This window comes from Muscardinus avellanarius, assembly GCF_963383645.1.
Source record: "Muscardinus avellanarius genome assembly, chromosome: 6".
Classification (NCBI taxonomy): domain Eukaryota; kingdom Metazoa; phylum Chordata; class Mammalia; order Rodentia; family Gliridae; genus Muscardinus; species Muscardinus avellanarius.
This window is the reverse complement of record NC_137791.1, coordinates 86024814-86049745: the sequence shown is the minus strand read 5'-3', so window position 1 is coordinate 86049745 and position 24932 is coordinate 86024814. Positions and strand designations below refer to the sequence as shown.

Genomic DNA, 24932 nt, shown 5'->3' with positions numbered 1-24932 from the left:
ACATTTTAGCATAGTATTAATATGAATTTTTTAACTTCATGCAGTATATTGGGGCAGTTTTTATCCATATGTTAATTGATTTAGATTTTTAAGTATATTTATATCCAGAGCCATCTTGTTTCAACAAGAGGAAGTATTTTTACAAATATTTTACCAATGGAAATCATGCTCTGGATTGCTTACAAGATTTCTCAAGAAAGGGGAAATGATACCTGATTCAAAAGGAATACTGAGGTATTCTACCTCCAATCTACACCCCCCAGCCCAATTTTATTGCCATTTTTCTTTTTTTCTTTTCTTTTTTTTTTGAGACGGGGTCTTACTAAATTGCAAAGGACTTCACTAAGTTGCTGAGGTTGGCCTTAAACCTGTAATCCTCCTATCTTAGGCTTTCAAGTACTGGGATTAAAGTATGGCCACCACACCTGGCTTCAAATATTACTTTGACTATTTCTGAACCTAATAATAAGCATACTAAACAGAATTAAGACCAATGACATACTAATCTACCACTAAAATCAATGTATGTATATGTAGAGGTAAAACCTAATATAAATGTTACATGATTAGATGTGTTCAAAGAAAAAAATTCCTTTTGATATAATATTGAGTATGGGGTATTTGAGAAGTGCATAATTATGCATTAAACTACATAAGATGATCTAGCTTAGCCTAGTATGTGTTGTTTTTTTAAAGTATTAAAATTAGCAATAACATCAAACATTTATTAATCCATTACTGAAGAATACATTCAAAAGTGATAGGAAAGCTACCTAGCATTTAAGAAAATAGCTATAAAAGTGACATTTAAGTGAAAGAATTCCATAACTAAAGAATTGACTTTTGTCAAAACTATCACCACCCTGACTCTATTGATGTTTAAGCCCTAATAATTTCCTCATATGCTCAACCTCACACACTTCAATAAAAAGTCACTTTTAAGTCCCAACAATTACTTAAGATGAAAATATACATATTATTTTTTTACTATAAACTTTATATAATATGTAAACTTATAGATATATTTTAATTAAAGGTCAAAATATTACAGGCTTAATTTCTAAGAAAAAGATAAAATGAAGACAAAATGTGACTAGTTTAGAAAGATGTCAAACTTTTGATTTTATTTCCTTCCATATGAATTATACTTGCATTTCATGCCTTTGCCCCAAATCTATAAAATGCATTAGCCTGACACTTCTCATGCTGTTATGAACAGCCCCTCAACATTTTGGTGAGGCACATATACCTCTAAATTTAAAATGAAACTTAAAGTCAAGTGAAGCTCTACAGTGTTGAGAAAAAGTAGACTCTCAACCTTAACATGCACCTAAAATTCCACTGCTCTGATAACAAATATAATGTGTGACTCAAAGTGGAGCTGTGAGAACCCTTGATTTAAGTAGGTTCATCAAAATATGGTTCTTATTTTTGTTTGACTTTTCTCCATGAAGGTTTATTTATTATGAATTCCAAATTCCAGGAAAAAAATTAAAAGCAATAAGAACCATAAATGCAATCCAAAGAGCCAAAGGCCAGGTGAAGTTCAAGATCTTCATTTGTCAATCAATAAAACCATAAGAGGACCTTATGTAGTATCTCTGGTACTATGAATGAAACAACAACAAAAAGAAAAAATACAATAGTCTATTTTTGATAAGTACATATAAATTAGTATCTCTATTGGACATAGTATTATAAATTCACATAAATGGAGACAAAAATATGTGAAGCCTAACTTGAGGCTCTATTTCTGACAATGTCAAACAGCGCTTGCTACGGAAAAACACAGCCTCTCCCCCATTGCCAAACATAACAATTATACAGAAAGGGAGACTCATATTTTTGCCAAAAAAGCAATAGTTCATGGCTAAACCACTTAAAGAAAATAGTAGTAGAAAGTAAATTTAAAAGATGATTCATACATGGTTTCTTTCCTTAGTTTGCCACTCTCTTATCTAACCAACATTACTCCTGTTATTTGGGCCATTTTTTTTGCTCTCACTGATCTAAATGACCCTTTAAATCTATACTGCAACCAAAAATTACCACATTCATTCTCCAAAAATGTATGTATTAATGCCATATATTCATTTGAAGAAAAATTATTTGCCACAAGTAAGCAATTATCTAACCCATAAAATTATAAGTCTTACAATAAAATGAATGATTTTCAGTAGTGCAACGTTAATATCAATGATTTCAGGAATTCTGAAAATATTATTCACTACTATAAAATCCAGACACTGAAGTTCAGATAAAACTTTAATTTGTGGCTATTTAATAAGAAGAAATCTGTACATCTTTGAGATCAACTACAATTTGCTAAGACCTAACAAAGCAGGATATGGCAATTGAACACTGTGAAGAAGGACAGTTTCATTTTTCTTCCTTTTTATTTTCTGTTTTTGTTTCATTGCTAGAGAATTCACATGTGGAAAATTAGGAAGGTATAGTCACCAAGCAAAAAAATGCATAAATGTGCTACATCCCAGAATTACATAGGACACTATAAAATCAGTGCACTCCAAAGCATTGATAGCTGTGGATTCCATCAATTGCAAATGATGAAATTAAATGTATAGTATTTATTTACATGAATTATATGACCAACAAACCTATTATTTATGATAGCTAAGGAAATTCACTAACAAAAAAACATGGAAGCTGCATGGTATGGTTTTCTGTATGATTCCAATCTGATTTGCCATGTTGGTGTCACATCTTAATACGTATGTCATATCATTTTGTGAATGACATTCTCAATGGCCTTGCAATGGACAGGTTAGAATAATGTGAAGGTGCCATTTATTGCACAATTATATGATCAGAAACCTGATTTAGAAAGAAAATAAAGCAAGGTTAATGTGAAAAGAAAGAACATGTGCCAGAAGTAAGGTTTGGCTATAAAAAACAAAATAAAAGGAAAATAGTCATTCTGTGTCTCATATGTTGAATTTGAAGGTCGGGAAAAGTATGCTTCTTTCTCAAGGAGATTGGAACTTGATGCAAATTATAGTGAGAAGATTAAACACTATGCCTGTTTTAGGGGGAAATGTTAATATAGAGTGTAACAGGCTCCATCATGCTGTTTTTTCAAACTGGTGAAAGTAGGCATCACCAAATACCCATGGGTTTCCTTACTTGTGCATGCCATTGTGGGTGGATCAGATTCCCTCCTGAAATAATCCTTTTCACAGACACAAGAGGTTGAAGCTTCCTCATGGGTATAACTGTGAGGTGGACATTTGCTGCAGCTCTGGCTGTGAGGTGAGGCTTTGAAGAACCCAGGTCTGCACACTGTCAAAAGAAATAAGAGACTAAGCTTTTCCCAGGAACAGAGGCAGTGTTTGTTTTGTGAATAATGTATCATTTGGCCTAGTATACATAGATTATAGATAATACAATCTTTGCATGTGTTTTAATAATTTTTCATAAGCTTCTGGATTGTAAATACCAGACGATTCATTCAGATAACCAAATATTTATTTAAAACATTCAAATTAAACATGTATGAAATGTACATATTTTTAATGACTTTATGTTACAGGAGCTTATAAGAAATTATATTTATGAAGATAAACTCTTGTATGTATTTAAAACTGAAGCAGAGCTTTGAGTACAAAATTTACCTTAGTATCACTGCAAGTAGGTTGTATAAAGCCTATTTATCCCATATAATTATAGAATGGTATGGTAAATAATACATGTTCCAAAATTTGACATTAAAAATTGATAAATAAGTTGGTTAGTAGATACTAAAAGTATCATATGTTCTGTTAAACTGGAGAGAGTGCAGAGATTACCTGGTGTTTATCTATATTTATTTTCAGGAGTCGGATTTATAAAATTTGTTCCACATTTTACTTCATTTTAAAATTTTTTCTTGAAATTCTTACTAATTGAACATATATATTCTGTATACTTACATATACATCTGTAATGATTATAAATAGTAAAAATTATTCCTTATTCAATTTTGCATTAAAAATTCTTATTCCAGTGTTTGATCAGCATAGGTGCTCAGAAGAATGCCATTAAACATATAAATGAATTAGTGGAAGTCTATTACTAGACAATTAAAATTGGATGAAGAAAGTACTAATATTTTTATTAACTTTTCTGAGTCAGTGATCAGGGAAGTAAGTTGTTTATGACATCATTGATGTTTTTACTTTGAATTTCATAGGCATTCATATCCTTCTGTCTTCTCAAGGGATGATAAAGCCTTCGATATTCCTATTGCTAGTTTTGAGTCAGTTGAAGGCCACCAAACTGATGGTTTGAAAAGCTTTCATTGGAGGCCGGGTGTGGTGGCGCACACTTGTAATCCCCATGCTTGGGAGGCGAAGACAGAAAGATCATGCAGGTTTGAAGCCAGCCTTGCTGGCTTAAGAGACCCTGTTTCCAAATTTTAAAAAAAGTATAAAATAGGTCTGGGAGTGTAGCCCGGAGGTAGAAGGCCTTCTAGAAACCCCAGTACCACCAAAAAAAAAAAAAAGAAAGAAAAAAAAGAAAAGCTTTTATCAGCTTATTTTATATAAAGCTCATTAACTCTGCTTTTTATATTTTCAAAAATTATTTTACATTTTTATTTTAATTTAAAAAAATTTAGGGGGCATTGTAATCATACATCTTAATGTAGTACAAGATGGTAGAAGTATGTATGCTCACACCATTCATGTATCCCTTCCCCAATTCCCACTCCATCCCCCCCCATGTTTGACTTAGTGATTGACTTTCATATCTTTGTGAATGTACATCATGTACGTTAGGGAATTTCTCTCTTCCCCCCTCAAAATTTACTACATGTTCTGAAGAATATGTATTCAAACATCAATTCACATTTGCCAAAATTCGAAAATGAACTTGTATTCCAATGAAAATTTATAATAGATATAATGAATTGAGGATAATTTTCATATGTAGAAATGATCTCAGGTTTTAGTAACCCATGCTAAAGCTTTCTGTCATAGCCATGAATAATCAGAAACTGGTGAAAATAAGAAGGTATTTTTTCAGTAGATCTAATTATGGTGATAGTGATGCCTTAATGCTCTTATAAATTCAGAGAGAATGTTAAGGTATTTGAAAGATAACAAGAGCTTTTTGATAGTATTAAGGACATTTTGTAGCAAAATGATTAGGTGAAGATTTAAAATATTATTTTCTCATAATAGGATTGCTGCAGCAGCCAATACCATACTTAGCTAAGTTATCCAATTTTTCTTCTTTTATCCTTTTAGTACAACCATTCTCACTTTAAACTCTTTGCTTTCAAAGACATGAAGTGTCAGTCCACATGTTCTGCATATTTTGCAGAAATCCATTTAGGATTCATGAAACATTCTTTTCTTTTAATGAGTGCCTTTTAAATTAAAAACTATCAGTGCTATCATGCACAACACTGTTGTTCAATCCACCATAGGGGTTTTGGAAATAGGGATAATATAAGTAAAATGTAGATAAATGGCTCTCTTTGTTCAATAGTTTAACAAAATTATTTCAGTAGGTGTGGTGGGCAGAAAGTCTACTTAGTTATAGATTACAGAGGTAAACAAGATAATCATGGTCTGCCTTAGTAAGTCTTAAAAGTATCACATTAATATTTATAAATATTATCATGCTAGGAAAGAGAAAGAAAGATAGGAGTGAACATAAAATTGAACCCGGTTTGAACAAGAATATCAAAGAATTTTCTCAGGAAGTAGTCTCTGTTAGAATTTGAAATGTTAGAAAAATTATCCAACTGAGTAGGAGTTTAGCAATTCCTGAGAAGGAGAAAACCTTTCATAGGACCACATGAGGTAGAAAACACATGAGGACAGAGGAAACTAAAGAACTGATCAGGAAGAAAGGAAAAAAAGGGAAGAGACAAATTTATATATCACAGATGGCATCAGTTCACAAAACCTAATATCTTTTACAAATAAAGATAACCCCGACTTATGATGGATTAACATAACAAATTGTCCACTTTACAGTGGTGCAAAAATTATATGAATTCAGCAGAATCTATGCTTGCATTTTTAAAATTTTGAGTATTTTCTGGGATAGTGAAAACTATTGGATATTCACTACAATGTGGGCAGTGGCAGCTACAGCTCCCAGTCAAAAGTTTACAATGACTTCTTTTTCTGTAAAATAAACTCTCAAATATATGTAGTTAATCCACTGTAAATTCAAAATATCATAAGAAAAAAACTGCATTTAAAATATCTGACTAAAAACATAGCTTAGCCTTGCCTATCTTCAGTATGCGCAAAACACTTACAATAGCATCTAACACTAACCCAGTTTTATATTTGTTATAACCAAACCTGGTGTCCATCAACAGATTAATGAATGACAAGATTATGAGAAATATACACAATGGAATTCTACTCAGCAATAAAGAAAAACAAAATTATGTCATTTGCAAGAAAATGGAAGACCCTGGAGAATATTATGTCTAGAGAGATTAGCCAATCACAAAAAGTGAAGGGTCATATATTTTCTCTAATTTGTGCAAGCTAGGAATTAGGATACAATAGAAACTCCAGATAATAAAAATGAATCCTCTGTGGAGCCAGGGAGTAAGTCTAAGGGAAGAGGAGAAGGAAGATTGAGGTTATTTTATGAAAATTCTACCATCGACTCTGTGTATAAATGTGAATATACCAATGTCAATTTCTTTTTTTATTTGTGGTACAGGTAACTGAACCCAGGGACATTCTACCTCTGATTTACACTCCCAGCCCTATTTTTTATTCTTTATTTTAAACCAAGGTCTTACTAAGTTCAGCGCGCCTAAGTTGTTGAAGCTGGCCGTGAACCTGTGATCCTCCTGTCTCAGCCTCCAAAGTACTGGGATTACAAACCTGCACCACCCTACTTTGCTTTAATCTCAGAATTCTGTAATGGGAAGGAGAGAAACAAAGAGGCAGGGGTGTGGGGGCACCAAGTGCTATGTGCATATATGTCATTGTCAACGTGATTTACATTATAATGTGTCACTATAATGCACCAATAAAAGCACATAAATTGTTTTCTAAATTCTAACTCAATTATTTTTACTAAGATATAGACAATTTTGGAGGACACAATGTCTGTATATTATTACCTAGAATATTTTTGGAAAACATTATCCAAGTCTATTTGTTAGACGAGAAGTAGGAAAAAGTCTGCACTTAGTGTTAATATGTTTAAGGAGTCTATATGGCAATTCCCAGGACAAAAGGAGACTATTTTCAATTATTATATCCATTATTAATTATATTAATTATTGTAATTAATTATATTAATTATTTATCCAGGTTCATTTAAAATTCTTTCTTATAATACATGTGTTAATACCTACTGTCGAGGGGCATCTTAGAGTGCACACTAAGAATCCTGGACCAGCTCAATTTGAAAATATGGTATTTGGATGTCAACTTTCAGACGAATCCCAAGAAACCTGGTCTTTGATGTCATCTCCACGCAGTCATGTTTGATCACTTCTTCCTAGCCTGTCACAGGTCTACCTCAATGACTTTCTTTATATTAACTAGTGCCAATTGCTAAATTCTGTGTTTGATTAACTTTTATGATGCCTTGTCTAAAGTTTCTATATAAGTAAGGTACTGGCTGCAGATAGCCAGGATAATTGTCATCCATTTCATCCCTGCCCCCCAATTATTAAATAGACTCTCTAGATTATTATTTGACATGCTTTGTGTCATCGTCATGTAATACAGACAGGTTTCAGGGAGCTGCCTTGAGCAGCAACGTTCCATGGTAGGAACCACCAGATAATTTTCGGTAAGTTGCACAGAGCAGCAACCTTCAATGGCAGTAGCTAAGGAACAGGAGGTGCCTGAAACAGCAACCCACCATGGCAGGACTACAGAGCAAGCGACATCCACTAGAGCCCGCTATGCTCCACTATTGCTTATTTTTGCCGATTCATACTCAAAACTTTTGAATAATTTATTTAGCTTATTTCTTATGACACATATTAAATTTTATCATGCTTTCATTCGTATGACTTTTTATTCCCACCAACTTTTATGAGTACTCTGGAGAATAAAAATTCATAATTTGATTTCTATTACATATAGCATATTTCTTTGTACTGAACACATATATGCATATGTACATGCATATGCATATGCACATAATATGTGCTACGTTTGTATGTGTATGCATGCATTTCTATATGTGTATTATATATATTTATTGCTATAAACAGCAATTTTATGTACTTAAGAGCCTAAATGAGAAAACAATAACTTAATGAAAGCTTGTTAATCTAAAATTATTCAAATATTAAGTTCTGGTAAGTAAAGAATAATATATATTGCACCCATACTTACTATTTCAGAAGTTTGGCATAAGCCAGCAAACTTAAAGTTTCATATATGACACTTCAAAAATAGGGTGATAGTGATATTTATTAAAATGCAGTTTCCCAAAGTAAACACAACAAAGTTTTAATCAATACCAAAGTGAATAATGATTTTTAATTTTTTTTTTTTGGTTGTACTGGGGTTCCTGGAAATCCTTCTACCTCTGGGCTACACTCTCAGACCTATTTTATACTTTTTTATTTGGAAACAGGGTATCCTAAGCCAGTGCTGCTGGCTTCGAACCTGAGTGATCCTCCTGTATCCACCTCCCAAGCATGGGGATTACAAGTGTGTGCCACCATGCCCAGGTGATTTTCAATTATTAAAATTGGGAAAAGGTGCTACAAAATTTGATTAGAAATTTCTAAAGTTTTTAAAAGTTAAACAAAAAGATTTAAATTGATAATATGTATTAATACTACACACCATTTTTAGTTAACTTATGTTTAATGTCTCCAGTTTATTTTACTCATAAAATCATTACCCTTAAAATACCTGTATTTTACTGTATTCACTTTATAATTCAAAGTCAATACTCAAGAAACATAACCACTAACAAAATAAAGTATTAGAAAAAACAATCATGATTATTAATTCTAAATGCCATAGTTAAATTAGAATTAAAATATTTCAAGCATTTAAAGATGTAATTATATTTGATACTATTCATTTATATATAATCAAGTATGTGGAAATAAAAATGTACAGAATACTGTTTATAGTATTAAAGCCACAATCTTAAAGTTACTGGATTTATCCAATTATGCTTATTGAGAATGACAGAAGATCACTACTGATTTGTACTGTCATTCCATTATATATGAATAATCAAAGGCTATAACCTAAGTCTAATTTTCTTTCTTAATATTTCTTTTCAAGATGATGTACCCAAAATATAATCTAGCTCAAATTTAAAATATGTTCTTGTTAAGAACAGCATAACAACTAATTGTTCAATAAAATAAGAACCCAAATAATCATATTTTGAACTTTATAAGTATTATTAACTATATAAAATTTAACAATTACAATATATTTTTTCATATTTAAAGTGTCTTCCCAGATGTGGTAGCATATGCCAATAATCCCAGTACTTAGAAAGCTGAGACAGGAAGACCTCAAATTTGAGGATGGTAGCATGTAGTATATTAATAATATTCTATTTCAAAATAAAATAAGGTTGGAGTTATATTTCAGAGTTAGAACATTTATGGGTTCAATCCCAAGCACTTTAAAAAGTATTTTTAAGTACAAAATAGGTTACTAGTTTAATAATAGTAGGATATTATTAGAGGATATTACTGATATTATTAATAGAATTATTATTTCAAGCTATTTTGGCTGGAAATGAACTGACTTTTGCCTCTTAAACTGCAAACAATTGTGAATCATATTATTACTATTTTATATTTATACTGTAGAACTTTCACCAAAATATAAGCCATATAATTTCAAAAATGCTTCCAGTTACAATCATAAAATTATATTTATCATATCTAATAAAATTCAGTTTAAAGTAACTTAAAGCAGAATTTATTTTCTCCTTAATTAGTAATTTCTTTCTAGCACTAAATTTCTACAAATACTTTTAACAATTTGAATTAATTTTATACCATAATTTAAATGTAAATAACTAAATTTAAATTCTCCAAATAAAAGACGCAGCATAGGCAAATGGACAAAAACAAACAATACCAAACTATGTTATTTAAAAAAAAATACTGCACTTCACCACTAAAGACACACATAGAGTAAAAGTCCTGAAATGATACTCCATGCAAATGGTATCCAAAAGAAACTAAGAGTAGACAAATATATATATATATAGATAGATAGATAGATAGATAGATAGAGAGAGAGAGAGAGAGAGAGAGAGAGAGAGAGATTTAAAATATCAATGTCTCTCTTCACTGAGTTAGAAAAGTTAGTCCTAAAATTCCTGTGAACAACAAAAGATTCAGAATAGCCAATGCAATTCTCAGAAATAGGAACCATACAGGAGGCATTACCATACCTGACTTCAAATTACACTGCAGAGATATACTAATAAAAACAGCATGATATTACACAAAGACAGACACATAGGCCCACTGAACAGATAGTGAAAAAAATCCACACACTTATAGACAATTGATTTTTCACAAAGGTGCCAAAAAACATGCTGAAGAAGTGACAGCTTTTTCAAAAATAGTATTTGAAAAACTGGTTATCCATTTGTAGGAAGTGGAATTAAGCCCCAGTTTTGACCCTGCACAAGAGTCAATCAAGGTAGATCGAAGACCTGGAAAATAGACCAGAGAATTTAAAATTACTAGAGGAGGGCACAAGATCAACACTCCAATATTTAGGCACCGGTAAGAACTTCTTTAGTAAGATGCCCAAATGCTCAGGGAATTAAATCAAGAATTAATAAATGGGGTGCAGTTAACTTTAAAAGTTTCTATGGAGCAAAGGAAACCACCAACAGTCTAAAGAGAGAGCAAACAGAATGAGAGATCTTTACCAGCTACTCCTTTAACCGAGAACTAAAATCTAAAATATACAAAGAACTTAAAATACTTAACATTACAAACGCAAATAACCCAATCCAGCAATGAGCAAGTGAACTAAAAAGACACTTCACAAAAGAAGAAATACAAATTACCAATAAATATATGAAAAGATGTTCAATATCAGTAGCAATTAGGAAAGTACAAACCAAAACTGTACTGAGATTCCAATTGGAATGACAATCATCAAAAAAATTAAACAATAATACATGCTGTCGAGGATGTGAGGAAATAGGAACTCCACATAACATTCCATCCACCAGCTACAGAATACAAATTCTTCTCATCAACATATGGAATATCCTCCAAGATAATAATAGTCCTCAAATAATAGCCCACAAAAGAAGTGAGATCATACCAAACATATTTTCTGACCATAAAACAATAAAACAAGAAATCAATAACAAAAAACAACTTCAGAAACTGTAGAAATACATGAGAATCAAATAACTTACTCTTGAACAACCAGTTGATGAGGAAGAAATAGAGAAAAACATTTAAAAAGTTTTGAAACAAATGAAGAGTGATATACCAAAACCTATGGAATACAGCAAAACAAATACTAAGTGATAAATTTATTATATTCCCTAAGTAAAAAATTACAGAAAGTTTTTATTGTTGAATTTAATCATACATCTTCCTGAAATTCAGGGTGACAGAGACATAAGTGCACTAAGTATCATTGAGTCATCCCCCAGTTTCCACCCGATTCCCTCCCCCTCTACTTTTTTCAAATAAACAACTTATCATTACATCTAAATTTATACTTCTTTTTATCTTTGTAAACATAACCAATGTTTATATTTTTTGAAGTTAAAGAAAAGACAGAAAACTATTTTGCAGAATAAATTCACTATAGGGAAGTATATTAAAGTGGAAATCTTTTAATGAATCCTAACTTTTTTGAAACAATGTTAAGTTTAGTATTTGCTTATTGTTAATAAATGCTAAAATATTTCTCTATATTCAGAGATACTCGAATATCCCACTTGGAGTTTTTTCTCTTCACAAGCAAAAATAACAAGTTGATTAAAATTGCTGACCTCTAGGGCTTTTCATTGTTTTATATTGAGTACAATGAAAACTATAAAATAAATATTCACAAAATATCAGGAAATGATCTTGCTTCCACCTTTAGAGTTTTTCTTCATTTTTGGATGGTTTCATCCATGTGCTTTTGTGGAGAACTTTTGTATTAACATGAATGTTTATTGCCTTGATAGATGGCATGAGCAGATTTAACACAAAACTGAATAAATTATCCTGTAATGAAAGTGAAAATTAATGGCCGGTACTTGATTTAAACCATCCCTTATTTCTAGAATTAGGTAGTGAAACCTGGTTTGGTTAACTCATTTCTTCATTCTCATAAAGTAAGTTGAGTTATTAATGATGAAGCTAATATTCTTCTGGTTAATACAATAAAACTCTCATAGAAGGACAAAAGCCTCCAATACAACATGTGTTATCAAGGGATATGAACAGTCTGACTCAGAGTTGTGGCCTTGAGGCTTAACAGAGAAATCATATTCTGTTATGAGATTTCCCTCTTATGCCACTGGACAATACACTTTAGTTTATTGCCTTAAAAAGAATTTGGTCTGTGTAATAAAATTATATCTCCTTTGTTAAGACAAAAACATGGATTGAATACATACCATTTTGAAATAATCAACCACCAGATATAATACATTAGTGATTTCATTTTCTCCTTAAAAACAAACAATGGCTTCAACAAAAGGGAAATTCATTTCTGAGTCAAGTCAAGAATCACTGTTTAGATTGTTTACTTAAAACACCAGCAATGCAGTTATTTAAAAAGCATAGATAAAGCCCAGCATGGTACTACAAATCTGTAATCCTAGTACTTGAGAGGTTAAAAAGAGGATTGCAGGTTAAGAATCAACCTCAGCAACCTAGAAATATTCTAAGCAACCTAGCAAAATCTTGTTTAAAAACAAAAAGTATAAAAGGGCTGGGGATGTAGCTTTGAGGTCGAATGTCCCTAGGCTCAGTCCCTAAACACACACACACACACATGCACACACACACACACACACACACACACACGATAAACTATAACACTATGATTTATCTTAAACACAACAAAATATTAAAAAATTGCCTCTTTGGCCGGGTGTGGTGGGGCACGCTTGTAATCCCCGTGCTTGGGAGGCGGAGACAGGAGGATTGTGCTTGTTCAAAGCCAGATGCGCTGGCTTAAGAGACCCTGTTTCCAAATAAAAATATAAAATAGGTCTGGGAATGTAGCCCGGAGGTAGAAGGGTTCCATCCCCAGTACCACAAAAAAAAAAAAAAAAAAAAAAATTTGCCTCTTTGACTATGAGAAAGTATAGTTGTATTATAGGTTATAGTATACGTATAGCTATGAACATAAATATGATACAAGAATATAGAGAACACATAGGACATACAACTATTCTAAGCCAGTTTCCTTCAAGTGGTAGATTGAAAATTAAAATGGTTCACAACAGTTTGCAAATGATCAATCCATATCTATGAAGTGTTACTCTTTTGAATTGGAAATCTGCAAATTAGCAAAAGCACCTGGCTAATGTAGTTCATTTTGTAAAAGCAGTCATCTACTTGCTAATAATTTTCAATGTGGTAGTGTCCCACTGGGTTTCAAATTAAGCAATTTCAGCTGTCAATATTTATTTTCTTTCCACAGAATGGGAGATTCATATCCAAAATAATTTGGTAAAAATATCCTTTAACAACATACTTTATTTCTAAAACCTTCACCCAGGCAAACTAATATATATTTCATAGCACTATATTTTATATTATTTGTATTTATCAATGTTTATTTAACTTATTCATCCTTCTTTGTTTAATATGATCAACACTAGAGTCATTCAGTAATCCCCAGAGTTTATTTTTCTATCCTAGGTATCTGGAAATCTCAATTTAAAACCAGAATGGATTTTAGATTTTTTTTTATCAGAAGCCAGAGCAGAAAGAAAAGGGAAGCCAGAAAAGTAATAATTCTAAAAAGCTGATCTTAGGGACAATTAGAAAGCAGATTACTGATTTTGTAATATGAAAACTCAGATTTTAAGGTTATATATAGTCTTCACTCAATTTATGTTTTATAGCTTGTTCTTTACCCATTGTTATTTTATGATGAACATTTTACCACTATTTCTCAGAATATTTCTTTTATGAACACATGACAAAAAGATAGTTATAACAATAACAGTAGCCACACAATAAAAACTGAAACTTATTCAGCATGTCTAGCTCTGTTAGTCAGTGACTGAAACTGCACAGATTCTGATCATTTCATTAGCATAACAAGAGTCTTAAAGTCAATAGTATTAATATTTTCATAGATACAATGCTAAGCAACATGCCTATATTCTCTCTCTCTCTCTCTCTCTCTCTCTGTGTGTGTGTGTGTGTGTGTGTGTGTGTGTGTGTGTGTGTGTGTGTGACTGGGGATTGAAGTTGGGGGCATTCTATCTCCAAGCCACAGCCACAGCCCTATTTTATTTTTATTTGGAATCAATATCTCCTTAGATTGATGAGAGTCTCACTACTTTTCTGGCTGTCCTTGAGCCTGTGATCCTCCTGTTTCAGCCTCTCAATTACTGGACTTACAGTGTACAACACCACAACAGGATAACAAGCCTATATTCACAAAACCCTTGGTTATCAAGAAGTTACATACAGGTAAATATGGCATTACAACTAAAGCCTCTCACAAATGCCAATAACTTGTTCTCAAGGATTGAACTTTGTGGAGAACAGTTCAAGTGTATTTTAAACAATCTCAGATGGTTCATCAGACTGAATGGTACGCACACTCTTTGCTACGTTTTTCTCATTATTTGTGTTCTACACCATGTTTGTTCTTACAGTTACACTCCAAGTAGCCACACACTGTTTTCTATAAAGATTTAATTGGAACATACATTCCTTATAAATGTCCCTCATATATTATATAAGTATATTTTATATATGTATGCATAATATATATGAAATGCCCTATACAAAGTAAGCATTCAGTAAATTATAGCTCTTTCTTTAAGACTATTATAATTATTCTCATCAATATGACAGTAGTCATTTAGTTTTAGCTGCTTCACTGTCCACTTTTATTCAAAATGGGTTGTATATCACAATCACAAATCTATAGAACCGAAAAAGGCCTTAGATCTGACTGTACATGCCTGATTAATACACATGTTCTAAGGTTATATTAAATGCTCAGCAGTAATTCCTCTCATCTCCCTTGTTCCACCATTTTAGGAAACATACTAACTAGTAAGGATACAATAAAAGTTTACAAAGATAGACCTAAATCTAAACTGTGAAATAAATTTCAGAATTTTTAATTATTTAATCAAGACAGAAACAGAAAATAACCTGCCAACAATAACAGAAAAATTTAAGATTAGAATTTTCACCCCCAAACTCAGCATTATTCTCTACCAAAAATACTACTACATTATTCTCAAAAGGAAGATAACTGGACCTCTTTAGAATAGCATAGAAAGCATGTTTTTCAGGCAGCATTTACAACTCTTTAGTTATTACAGAAACCATAAATATCTCACAATAGTATTATTTGTTCAGGACTCATATATTTACCATACTACAGGCATGGCTGAAAATATGTCTAGAACTGATATAAACACATTCAAAATGCTCATTAGAATTTATAATTTCAAGAGATTATCTTACAAAAAGTTAAGTGATTAATGCAACCTTACACAAAAAAATAAAAAGGGCAAGAAATAGAAGTAAGGGTGGTATTTATTTCTTAGGGTGGTATTGTTTTAATTAAACATTTCAAGAATTATCTTTATAAGAGATCTTTAAGCTTTGAATACAGTATGTCAGGAGCACCTCTTCTTATGTCTAGGTTAACACAATATCGGTGTTAAAATATTTAATAAAATGATTTTTGCTATATAGTTGTGATCACTTATCTCTTAGAGATATCTGTTTGGCAATGGATTTTATCAAGGAGACTAAATCAAATAAAATTTGTAAAATTTAAATTCCCAAAATTTTAATTTGTGTTATAATATGAAGTGTTTGTATGTTTGTGTGTATATCTCAATACAACGCTCAGAATTATTTAATGCGTGCCCAATTATATATAATATTACCTGATATCCCAGATTAATATTTTTTTATTTTAAGCAGTGCCTCTTACTTAAGACAGATTTATATAAGGTTACTTCCCAATACTTGATAAAAAGCATAGCATGTAGGGTTATATGTGCATGTATATACAACTACCTGAAACCCTAAGGGAAATAGAGATATACTAGAAAATAAACAGCAGAGAAATAAAACATGTTAAGAATTCCTTAAAAATATTTCAAGTTTCTTGAGAAATGGGTAACAGGAGGCACTCTGTATGAAGATAGAGATCTTACAGAGGAGGAAATAAGGTGACCTAACTGAGGAGATGGGAGGGGGGAAGAGGGAAACTCTCTAAAGCACATGATGCACTTAATCAAACATATCAGTCAATCACAAAGCCAAGCATGGGAAGGAGGAATGAAGAGGGAATGGGGTGGGGACTGGGTAATTGGGTGAGGTGTGCATGTGTGTCTACACAAATCTTTTATCCCATTAAGATGTATGACCACAATGCACCAATAAAAAATTAAAAAATAAAAGAGTTCACCCTAAAAAAGTTTCAGGGTGCTATGTGCAAAACATATACTAGTTAGAAGTATGTGTAAGGAGAAAAGAAGAATTTTAATAAATGCTAAAAAATGTATTTATGAAAACAAAAATTCTCAATGATGTGTGGTAATAAGATGTCATAAAATTCTGCCTGATGTCTTTTTTAATATGAGGGAGAAATGATTACTCAGACATGAAGAGTAGGAAAGTTCAATAAAAAGTACTCTATCCATCATTAACATGAGTTACTTTTGAAAATATTATGCACTAGATAGTGATCAATGTGCCTACAACAATTAAGAAATAAATACGTCAAGAATAATATTAATTTTAAATCCAGCATTTGAGAGCTGAGACAGAAGAATTGCAATTCAAGGACAGCCTCAGCTACTACTCAGTGAGGTGCTTTGAAACTCAGTGAGACTTTGTTTCAAAATACAGAATAAAAAATAGGGTTGGGGGTGTAGCTCGGAGGTAGAATGCTCCTGTATCCTATCCCCAGTTCTGCAAAAAAAAAAAAAATAATAATAATAATAATAATATTAAATTTAACAGACATTTTAACTACAAAAGCTACAATGTCTTATACTCATCTTAACAAATCATTAAACATCTATCAAGACATCATGAACATGAAACAAAAATACAACTAACTTCTTCTAAATCTATCCTATATGCAAACATTAAAAATTAATCTGATGACAAATATGGGAACATAACTGCATTTTCAAAAGCCAGATATGTGATGGTTTGCTAAAATGGAAAGTCTTTATTGCTATGATTAAGCATGTCATGCAGATTTGGATCTAAGCCTGCAGAGAAAGAGGGGATCTAAAATTATTATGTGGTTTGGACAATTGGAGAAATATGTGGTTAGGAAATATGACATTTGGGAGAATTTATTTTGATGATTTATGTCATATCCCTTTTCTCTACCCACATTTTAAAGCCATAATCTAAAGTAATAGAAAGTTAAAATATGGTTCTTAAGAAGTAACCAAATTTCTTGATATTTTTCATTTAATACAAAAAGGGCAGGAAGGATTTTTATTTTTGTATATTAATCCTCAGCTATACTGAGTATGTAAATATGGGATGGTTCCTAATCTCAACAAATCATATTTTATGGTGGAGTAATTTTAAAAGTTTTCCATGCTGTTTTAAATCTCTCACTTTTTAATATTATTTAAAGGTGTCTGTGGTTCTACTACTTTTGATGTTTATTCATAAAATACAAATTAATACTTTACATTTATTGAGTGCCTGCTACATATCAGGCTTCTTATAGTGCCTCAGATATATTATCACATGTTAACGTCACATTTTACGTGTTAGCTTTGTAAAATATTTTTTTCTATGTATCTATACATCCCCTCCATCTTTTTTTTTTTTTTTTTTTTTTGTGTGTGTGTGTGGTAGTGGGGTTTCTGGAAGCCCTTCTACCTCCAGGCTACACTCCCAGACCTATTTTATATATTTATTTGAAAACAGGGTTTCTTAAGCCAGAGAATCTGGCTTCGAACCTGCGTGATCCTCCTGTCTCTGCCTCCCAAACGTGGGGATTAAAAGCGTGCACCACCACGCCCGGCCCCCTCCCTCTTTTTAATTCTATCTTCCTCACTTATATGATTTCTGGAAATCTATTATTGGGATTCTTGTTCTGCTTCAAATTATCAGCAAACTCTCTTTTATCCTCAATCATTGTTATTGTTCATATTTCCTTTGTCTTTGCTAACAAACACTTGGTTTTATCCTAAAGGCTCTAATGGTAGTGATTTCTCTCACATGCCTTCCTACCAGAGGACTGCTATACAGAGGGCATTTCCCTTTGCTCTTTGTTGTATGTTCCAGACCATTTTCACCATGGCAGATTGTATTTTCCACAATGGCTGCCACAGAGTGCCGATTTTGTGTTCTCTTCTCCCAATGTGAGGGTGATGAACCTTTCATCAAGAGTGGGATCTATGTTCCTGTCCTTTTATCTGAGCAGACCAGTAATAAATACAGAAATGACAGCATGGAATTTCCACAACAGGTAGAAAAGGTAACATGGTTTCTAAAGTCCCATGACACCCAACACATGGAGCAGAAGTGAGCAGTGCATACAGTATCATTAAAAGTGAAGATTTCCAAACATAATGACTTCTTGTTCTAGTTCTGATCCACTAAACTTTAGAACATTTTGTCACACAGAAATAATGAAAGGACACTAACTTTTGTCTGCCTAAAATTCATCATCAAAGCACATGTCATCAAACTACATGATCCCTCCTATTTCTTGAGACTTCCTTTCACTCTTCCAATAGCTTAGGTTTTATAATTATTGTCACTATTATTCCTATAGTCAGTCAAACCTTGTAATTATCAATAGTTGTCAACTCTATGATTCCAATTTCGTATATCCCATTTACCAATTTCTACCTAGTTATCATCTATCAACTTACTTTCTATGGTGTCCCAACCCCACCAATTTTCTAGCTTCTTGGGTTTCTAGAATCCATGATCCTGAACTTTGTCACTGTTTTTTTTCCACACTAATAAACTTTATTAAACATATTCAATTTCTATTTCACTTTTGTCACTTTATCAGTGTTGAGAGAAAATTTACCCACTCTAATTCTTTATATTTTCAATGAAAAACCACTAGCTTTGTAAGACTGGCTTATCACGCTTATCATATTGATTCAGTAATTTTGAAGCAGAATATAGATGCGAAAAGAACGCGAGTCATATTGATGTGTGATTTTTAATTTAAGATAATTCAATTCAAATAGACTTTTAATGGTGTCCAGGAACATAGCATATTTCCACACATATTTCACCTTCTTTTTCTCAGGAAACTTGAAAGTTGTTGAAGATCTCATTGTCTATGGTTTAACTAACCTAGTATGCTCCAAATAAATGAAATTTATTAGCATGTTCTTATGTTTGACATATAATGAGACAGGAAGTATATGTGAAAAGCTTTTAAATAGGTGAATTGACAAAACTTATGAAGAGGAGCTATGTTTCAAACATCATTGACAGTACAATCAAAGAATGACATCTCATGTGTAAAAGTTCTGTTTCATCTTCTAATCCCTACTATATTTTTTCTAAATATACATACATATATTTACATATATATGTATATAAATATATACATACACATATTCATATATACATTTAAATATATGTATTTAGAAGAAACATATATACATATATTACTTTTTGTGTCTAAATCTGTTATCAAAATTAAAGAAAGCTGAGTTGTTCAGTAAGCATTATAGAAAGTTCTAACTTAAAATTTTCTGTTTTTAATTTTTTGAAAATCAGTGTTGTTGACGTTTACTTAATAAAGGAACAAATATAAATAGTTCCCTTCCTTCTTTCTGTAATTCAGCTACCATCATTCCAATTCTATAGATCCATTTCCCACTGCCTAATGTAAACATGTTATAAAAAAAAGAAACTAGCCTGAAGCAAGCTCAGCAGCAGCCATTCAGCCCACTGTCAGAGCTTCCCAGATTTAGAACTGCAGGAGCTTGATTTGTGAAGCTCTAACTCTGAGAGTCAGTATGAACCCTAACATTTCCCTTCATTTTAAATTTCATAGTCCATCTAAAAACTTTGTGGTTAAAAGATACTCATAAATCTCAAAAACACATCTTGAGAATGAACCAAAAAAAGAGGTCTAAAATCTCACTAAACAATTAAACTACTCAAAAAGTGTGAAAAGAGCTGGGTGTGGTGGCACAGGCTTGTAATCCCCGTGCTTGGGAGGCAGAGACTGAAGAATCGCGCAGGTTCGAAGCCAGCCTTGCTGGCTTAGGAGACCCTGTTTCCAAATTAAAAAAAAAAAAAGAAAAAAAATATATATATGTATATATATATCGGTCTGGGTGTGTAGCCCGGAGGTAGAAGGATTTCCAGGAACCCCAGTACCACCGCAAAAAAAAAAAAAAAGGTGTGGAAAAACCTGGAGTCTAGCCTTGCACTGCCCATTTGTATTCTGCATTTTCCAGGGAGGCTCTGGGCTTCCTACATCCTAATGTTTTGAGGTTATTATGGGATGGAGATTTCCTGCTTCCTCCCTGTGCTGCTAGGCTCTTGTAGATAACTGATCATTGCAAATGAATTATAAAAATATACAAATTATTAACAATTGCACTGGACTTACTCCACATCAACACTTCTCTTTCTTTTCTCATCATTCTTATCGGTATTTCCAACCAGCAAGCAAGAACCTTCTTTGAATTCAAAAACATTATTTAAAATTTAGTCTTGACCCTCTTTCTTCCTAATCTGCCCTCACATTTGGCTAGCAGTAGCACTGAGACTGGCAAGTCAGTTGTTTATAACATAAAGTCTGAGCTCTGTTGTTAGTAGTGAAGAAAAGGTTTAAAGTCTCATCCAATATTTAGATTAGTGACACTTCTTTGCATCCTTAATGCAGATGTACAAATAGCATAGAGTTTTAGTAAAAGAAAAAATAGAGGAACTATTTAGTTCATGACTGATTTAAAGATGTTTATATCATACCACCATCATTTACCCATAAGGATGGCTTTTTATATGTGATCAATATTTGATTAACTCTTCATTTTTATTTCCCCTTCATCCAATGCACTACAGATGAAATGATTCAATATGACTTACACACAAGTATAAACAAGATGGACTCATATTGCACATTTTATGTTAAATCATTTCATATAAGTGATGTCATGGGGATAGTGTATCAAGGGAATCTAAAGAGCACAATAACAAAATGAGAGACAAATGGCATAAAGAAAAAGTATCAAGTTTCTGCTAATGAGATCATTCAACAGGTTTAATTTTTTATGTCCTAGCTTCTACATTATTTTTAATTTTACTAATTTTAGCACTTTTAATAAAGCATTGCAATTATATATCATAATGCGGTTCAAAGTCATACAAACAAGCATATACATAGGTCTTGGGACATTTCCCTTCAAGTCCTATCATGTTATCATATCTCCCCCTATATAATAATGAGATAGGTAGTGATTAACTTTATATATACATGGGCACAGGCATAATTTGAAATGTTTCTTTTCTCAGCTCTTCTTTTTCCTTCCTGAACCTCCCTTCTCCATCCCTTCCCAATATTCTACTGGTCAGTGTCCTCGATTACTAATACTCAGAGAGCAATGGTGTAGACTTCGTGTCTGTGTGTGTGTGTGTGTGTGTGTGTGTGTGTGTGTGTGTGTGTGTATGCATACCCATTCTTCTTGAGTCAAAGAAAACTACTGAGTAGAAGATTTGAATATGTAGGATGTATAAAGGCAAAATTTCCTGTTACCCATTTCTCCTTAGCTTTTGCATATTAAGGAAAGCATCCCATTCCTTAGTTTTTGTGACTGACTAAACTCACTTAGCATAATGTCTTCCAGTTCCATCCATTTCCCTGTTAGTAATATAATTGGGTTTTTCTTTATGGCTGAGTTAAATTCCATAAAAGTGAAATTCTCTAAAGCACTTGATGTACTTTAACAAACATATCAAAGTAAATCACTAAGCCAAGCATGAGGAGGGAGGCGGAGGGAAATAGTGGGAGATGGGTAAGGGCTAATTGGGTGATGTGTACATGTATGTCTCCACCATCTTTTATCCCATTAAGATGTATAACTACAATGCACCAATAAAAAAAAAAAAAATTAAAGAGCCGGGCGTGGTGGCGCACGCTTGTAATCCCCGTGCCTGGGAGGCCGAGACAGGGGGATCGCGTAGGTTCGAAGCCAGCCACACTGGCTTAGGAGACCCTGTTTCTCAAATATAAAAAAGTATAAAATAGGTCTGGGAGTGTAGCCCGGAGGTAGAAGGGCTTCCAGGAACCCCAGTACCACCAAAAAAAAAAAAAAAAAATTAAAAATTTCAGGTTTAAATGATTCCTTTTCCCACTTAAAAAAAAAAAAAAAAAAAAAAAAAGACTGGAGGTGTAGCTCAGAGGTAGAATGTCCCTGGGTTCAATCCTCAGTCAATCATTTTGTGAGTTCATTTGTTATATTTCTTTTCTTTTTTTTCTTTTCTTTTTGCAGGTCTGGAGATGGAACCCAGGGGCATCTGACCTCTGAGCTACACCCTCTGCCCTATTTTTTATTCTTTATTTTTGAAATAGGGTCTCACTAAGTTGCAGAGGGCCTCACTAAGTAGCCGAAATTGTCCACAAACCACGATCCTCCTAGATGCTGGGATTATAAGTGTTTGCCACCATGCCCGGCTGTGTTGTGTTATGTTTTCCTTCCTCAGAAACATTTGGCATGCTCCATCAGCTGCTAAGTTTCACATGTACTATGTATCCTTTGCTTTAAGGAAAGTCTGTATTTGAAGGTAGTAGAAGATAGTTTAAAGCTTATAGTTTTGTAGTTTTCCATTTACTAACAGACAACTCTGTAGAAATCTCTAGAAGTTGTTACATAAATGAAGTGGTATTTGGCAAGAAATGTTATTTTAAATGTGCCCTTTATGATTGTGACTATAACACAGAGACAATTTAATGTAATTGTATTCATTCACTCACAAGTCTGATTATTTTGACCCAGAGCTATAAAATGATAATAATATGATTTTGAAACACAGATTTAACTGTTATCACGAACCTAATAGATAGCTTTTCATTTATCAGACTGAGAAATTTTCATCCAACATATTTTTCCTGCCTATACTTGGCTAACAATCTGTTTGCTACAAGTCTCCTCCTGCTTTTAGATTTTACAGACACACATCTGTGGCCAATTTAAGTAACCTACTGCACCCATTGGAACCATTGGAAAAGCTATTTACAATCCTCTAAAGGGCAGTGATTTCTGCCTTAAAGGGTTCACATTTACACATACAGACTTTCTCAAGATGTATAATATAAAGAAATAAAAACACAAAGATCTTACTATAAACACAGACTCATCATTTTTTAAAGAAAAATCTCTTGATATGAATAAACCATGTATATATTGATTTAGGAAAGGTATGAGAATAATTAAAATTGCATCTTATTAAAATTTTTCACCTCCTTCCTTCAACAAAAGCACAATGGGATCACATCCAGGATCTGCTCTTCTATGTCTTCCTTTCAGTCACTGTTTCAGTCAGCATTCTCTCCGCTGAAATCCAAACCCCCTGGCAATGATAATTTAGAGAAAAGAAGGTGTATTTTCTCACAGTTCTGGAGTCTGAGTCCAGATTAAGCTGGGTAAGGTCTGCAAAGCTCAGGGAATGGCAAGAAGAAGAAGAAGAAGAAGAAGAAGAAGAAGAAGAAGAAGGAGGAGGAGGAGGAGGAGGAGGAGGAGGAGGAGGAGGAGGAGGAGGAGGAGGAGGAGGCAGAGAGAGACAGAGAGACAGAGACAGAGAGAGCGCACACCAGAGCGCTGCTTCTATACATCCCTGAGGCAAGAGAAGGGCCATATATAAATACCCAAAGCCTCAAGGCCAAAAACCCTCCCTAGCAACCAAGTTTTTCCTCCAAAATGGCTGCCTTGTCTCCATAAATGTCTAGGGGATAATATTAAATCCAGCCCATACTAGTCACTGAAAAAAAGATATTTTCTTTGATAGTAGCTAGGAGATACTGGCTATGGCTGGCTGCTATTCTACGTACTGATGATAGGGATCTGAAAACAAGTCTTTAACTGACTCTGCCAGTGACTTGAGCAAATTACCCTCTTCAAATCCCTTCTTATGTGAAGAGGAATAATAGTAATAATAAGATTATTATTAATAATAATGTATATCTCATTGTATGATTGTAGAAAATACTTCAAAAGATGGTATGTACATATACAAAATTATTGATGTGAATCTCAATATCATGTATGGGAAAGAGGAGGGATTGAGTGGGATCCAGGGGAAAGTTCACAAAGGGCTGTGCGCATGTATGTCGCTATCACTCTGAAATCCATTATGTGTGATAATGCACCAATCAATATATATTAACAATGAACCATGTCAATGTGTAGCCCAAAATCTGACACATAGTGTTTAACTAGTGATAGGTATTACTTTTTCACTTATTACATGCAACTGATATAAGAAGTGTTGTCAGATCTGAGATAATTTTGTGAGAGAAAAGAAGAAATTACTATGGATATCACATGGACATGAGGGGAGAGGGGTGTCACCATCTCAGCTAATTCCAGGGCACACAGTTAATACCACCTGAATGCGCTAAGCACCAGGAACACAAAGACTTTTTATAGTAATTTTTATAGTGGTTGCAACTAAAGTAAAGAGGAGAAAAACATTAAATCAATGTAGCTATTCTTATTTAATTGCCTAGAATGATATGATCTCAAAATAATCTTATGTCCACATGCCTAATTAGATAGATGTTTAGAATATTAGAGAA

At 32.8% G+C, this 24932-nt stretch overlaps 1 protein-coding gene across 10 annotated transcripts in view; it reads right to left on the bottom strand.

Moving 5' to 3' along the window:
• Window positions 1-24932, bottom strand: part of EPHA5 (EPH receptor A5) — a gene marked incomplete at both ends in the record, with an annotated part of 332505 nt that overhangs the window by 161316 nt on the left and 146257 nt on the right. For 6 of the 10 annotated variants that reach the window (XM_080696953.1, XM_080696956.1, XM_080696955.1 and 3 more), the window contains one exon: window positions 3145-3300. The exons of the other annotated variants lie outside the window; for them this stretch is intronic. In XM_080696953.1, coding sequence (XP_080553079.1) covers window positions 3145-3300 — 156 coding nt within the window. The remainder of the gene's footprint in view (window positions 1-3144; window positions 3301-24932) is intronic. 10 annotated transcript variants of the gene reach the window in all.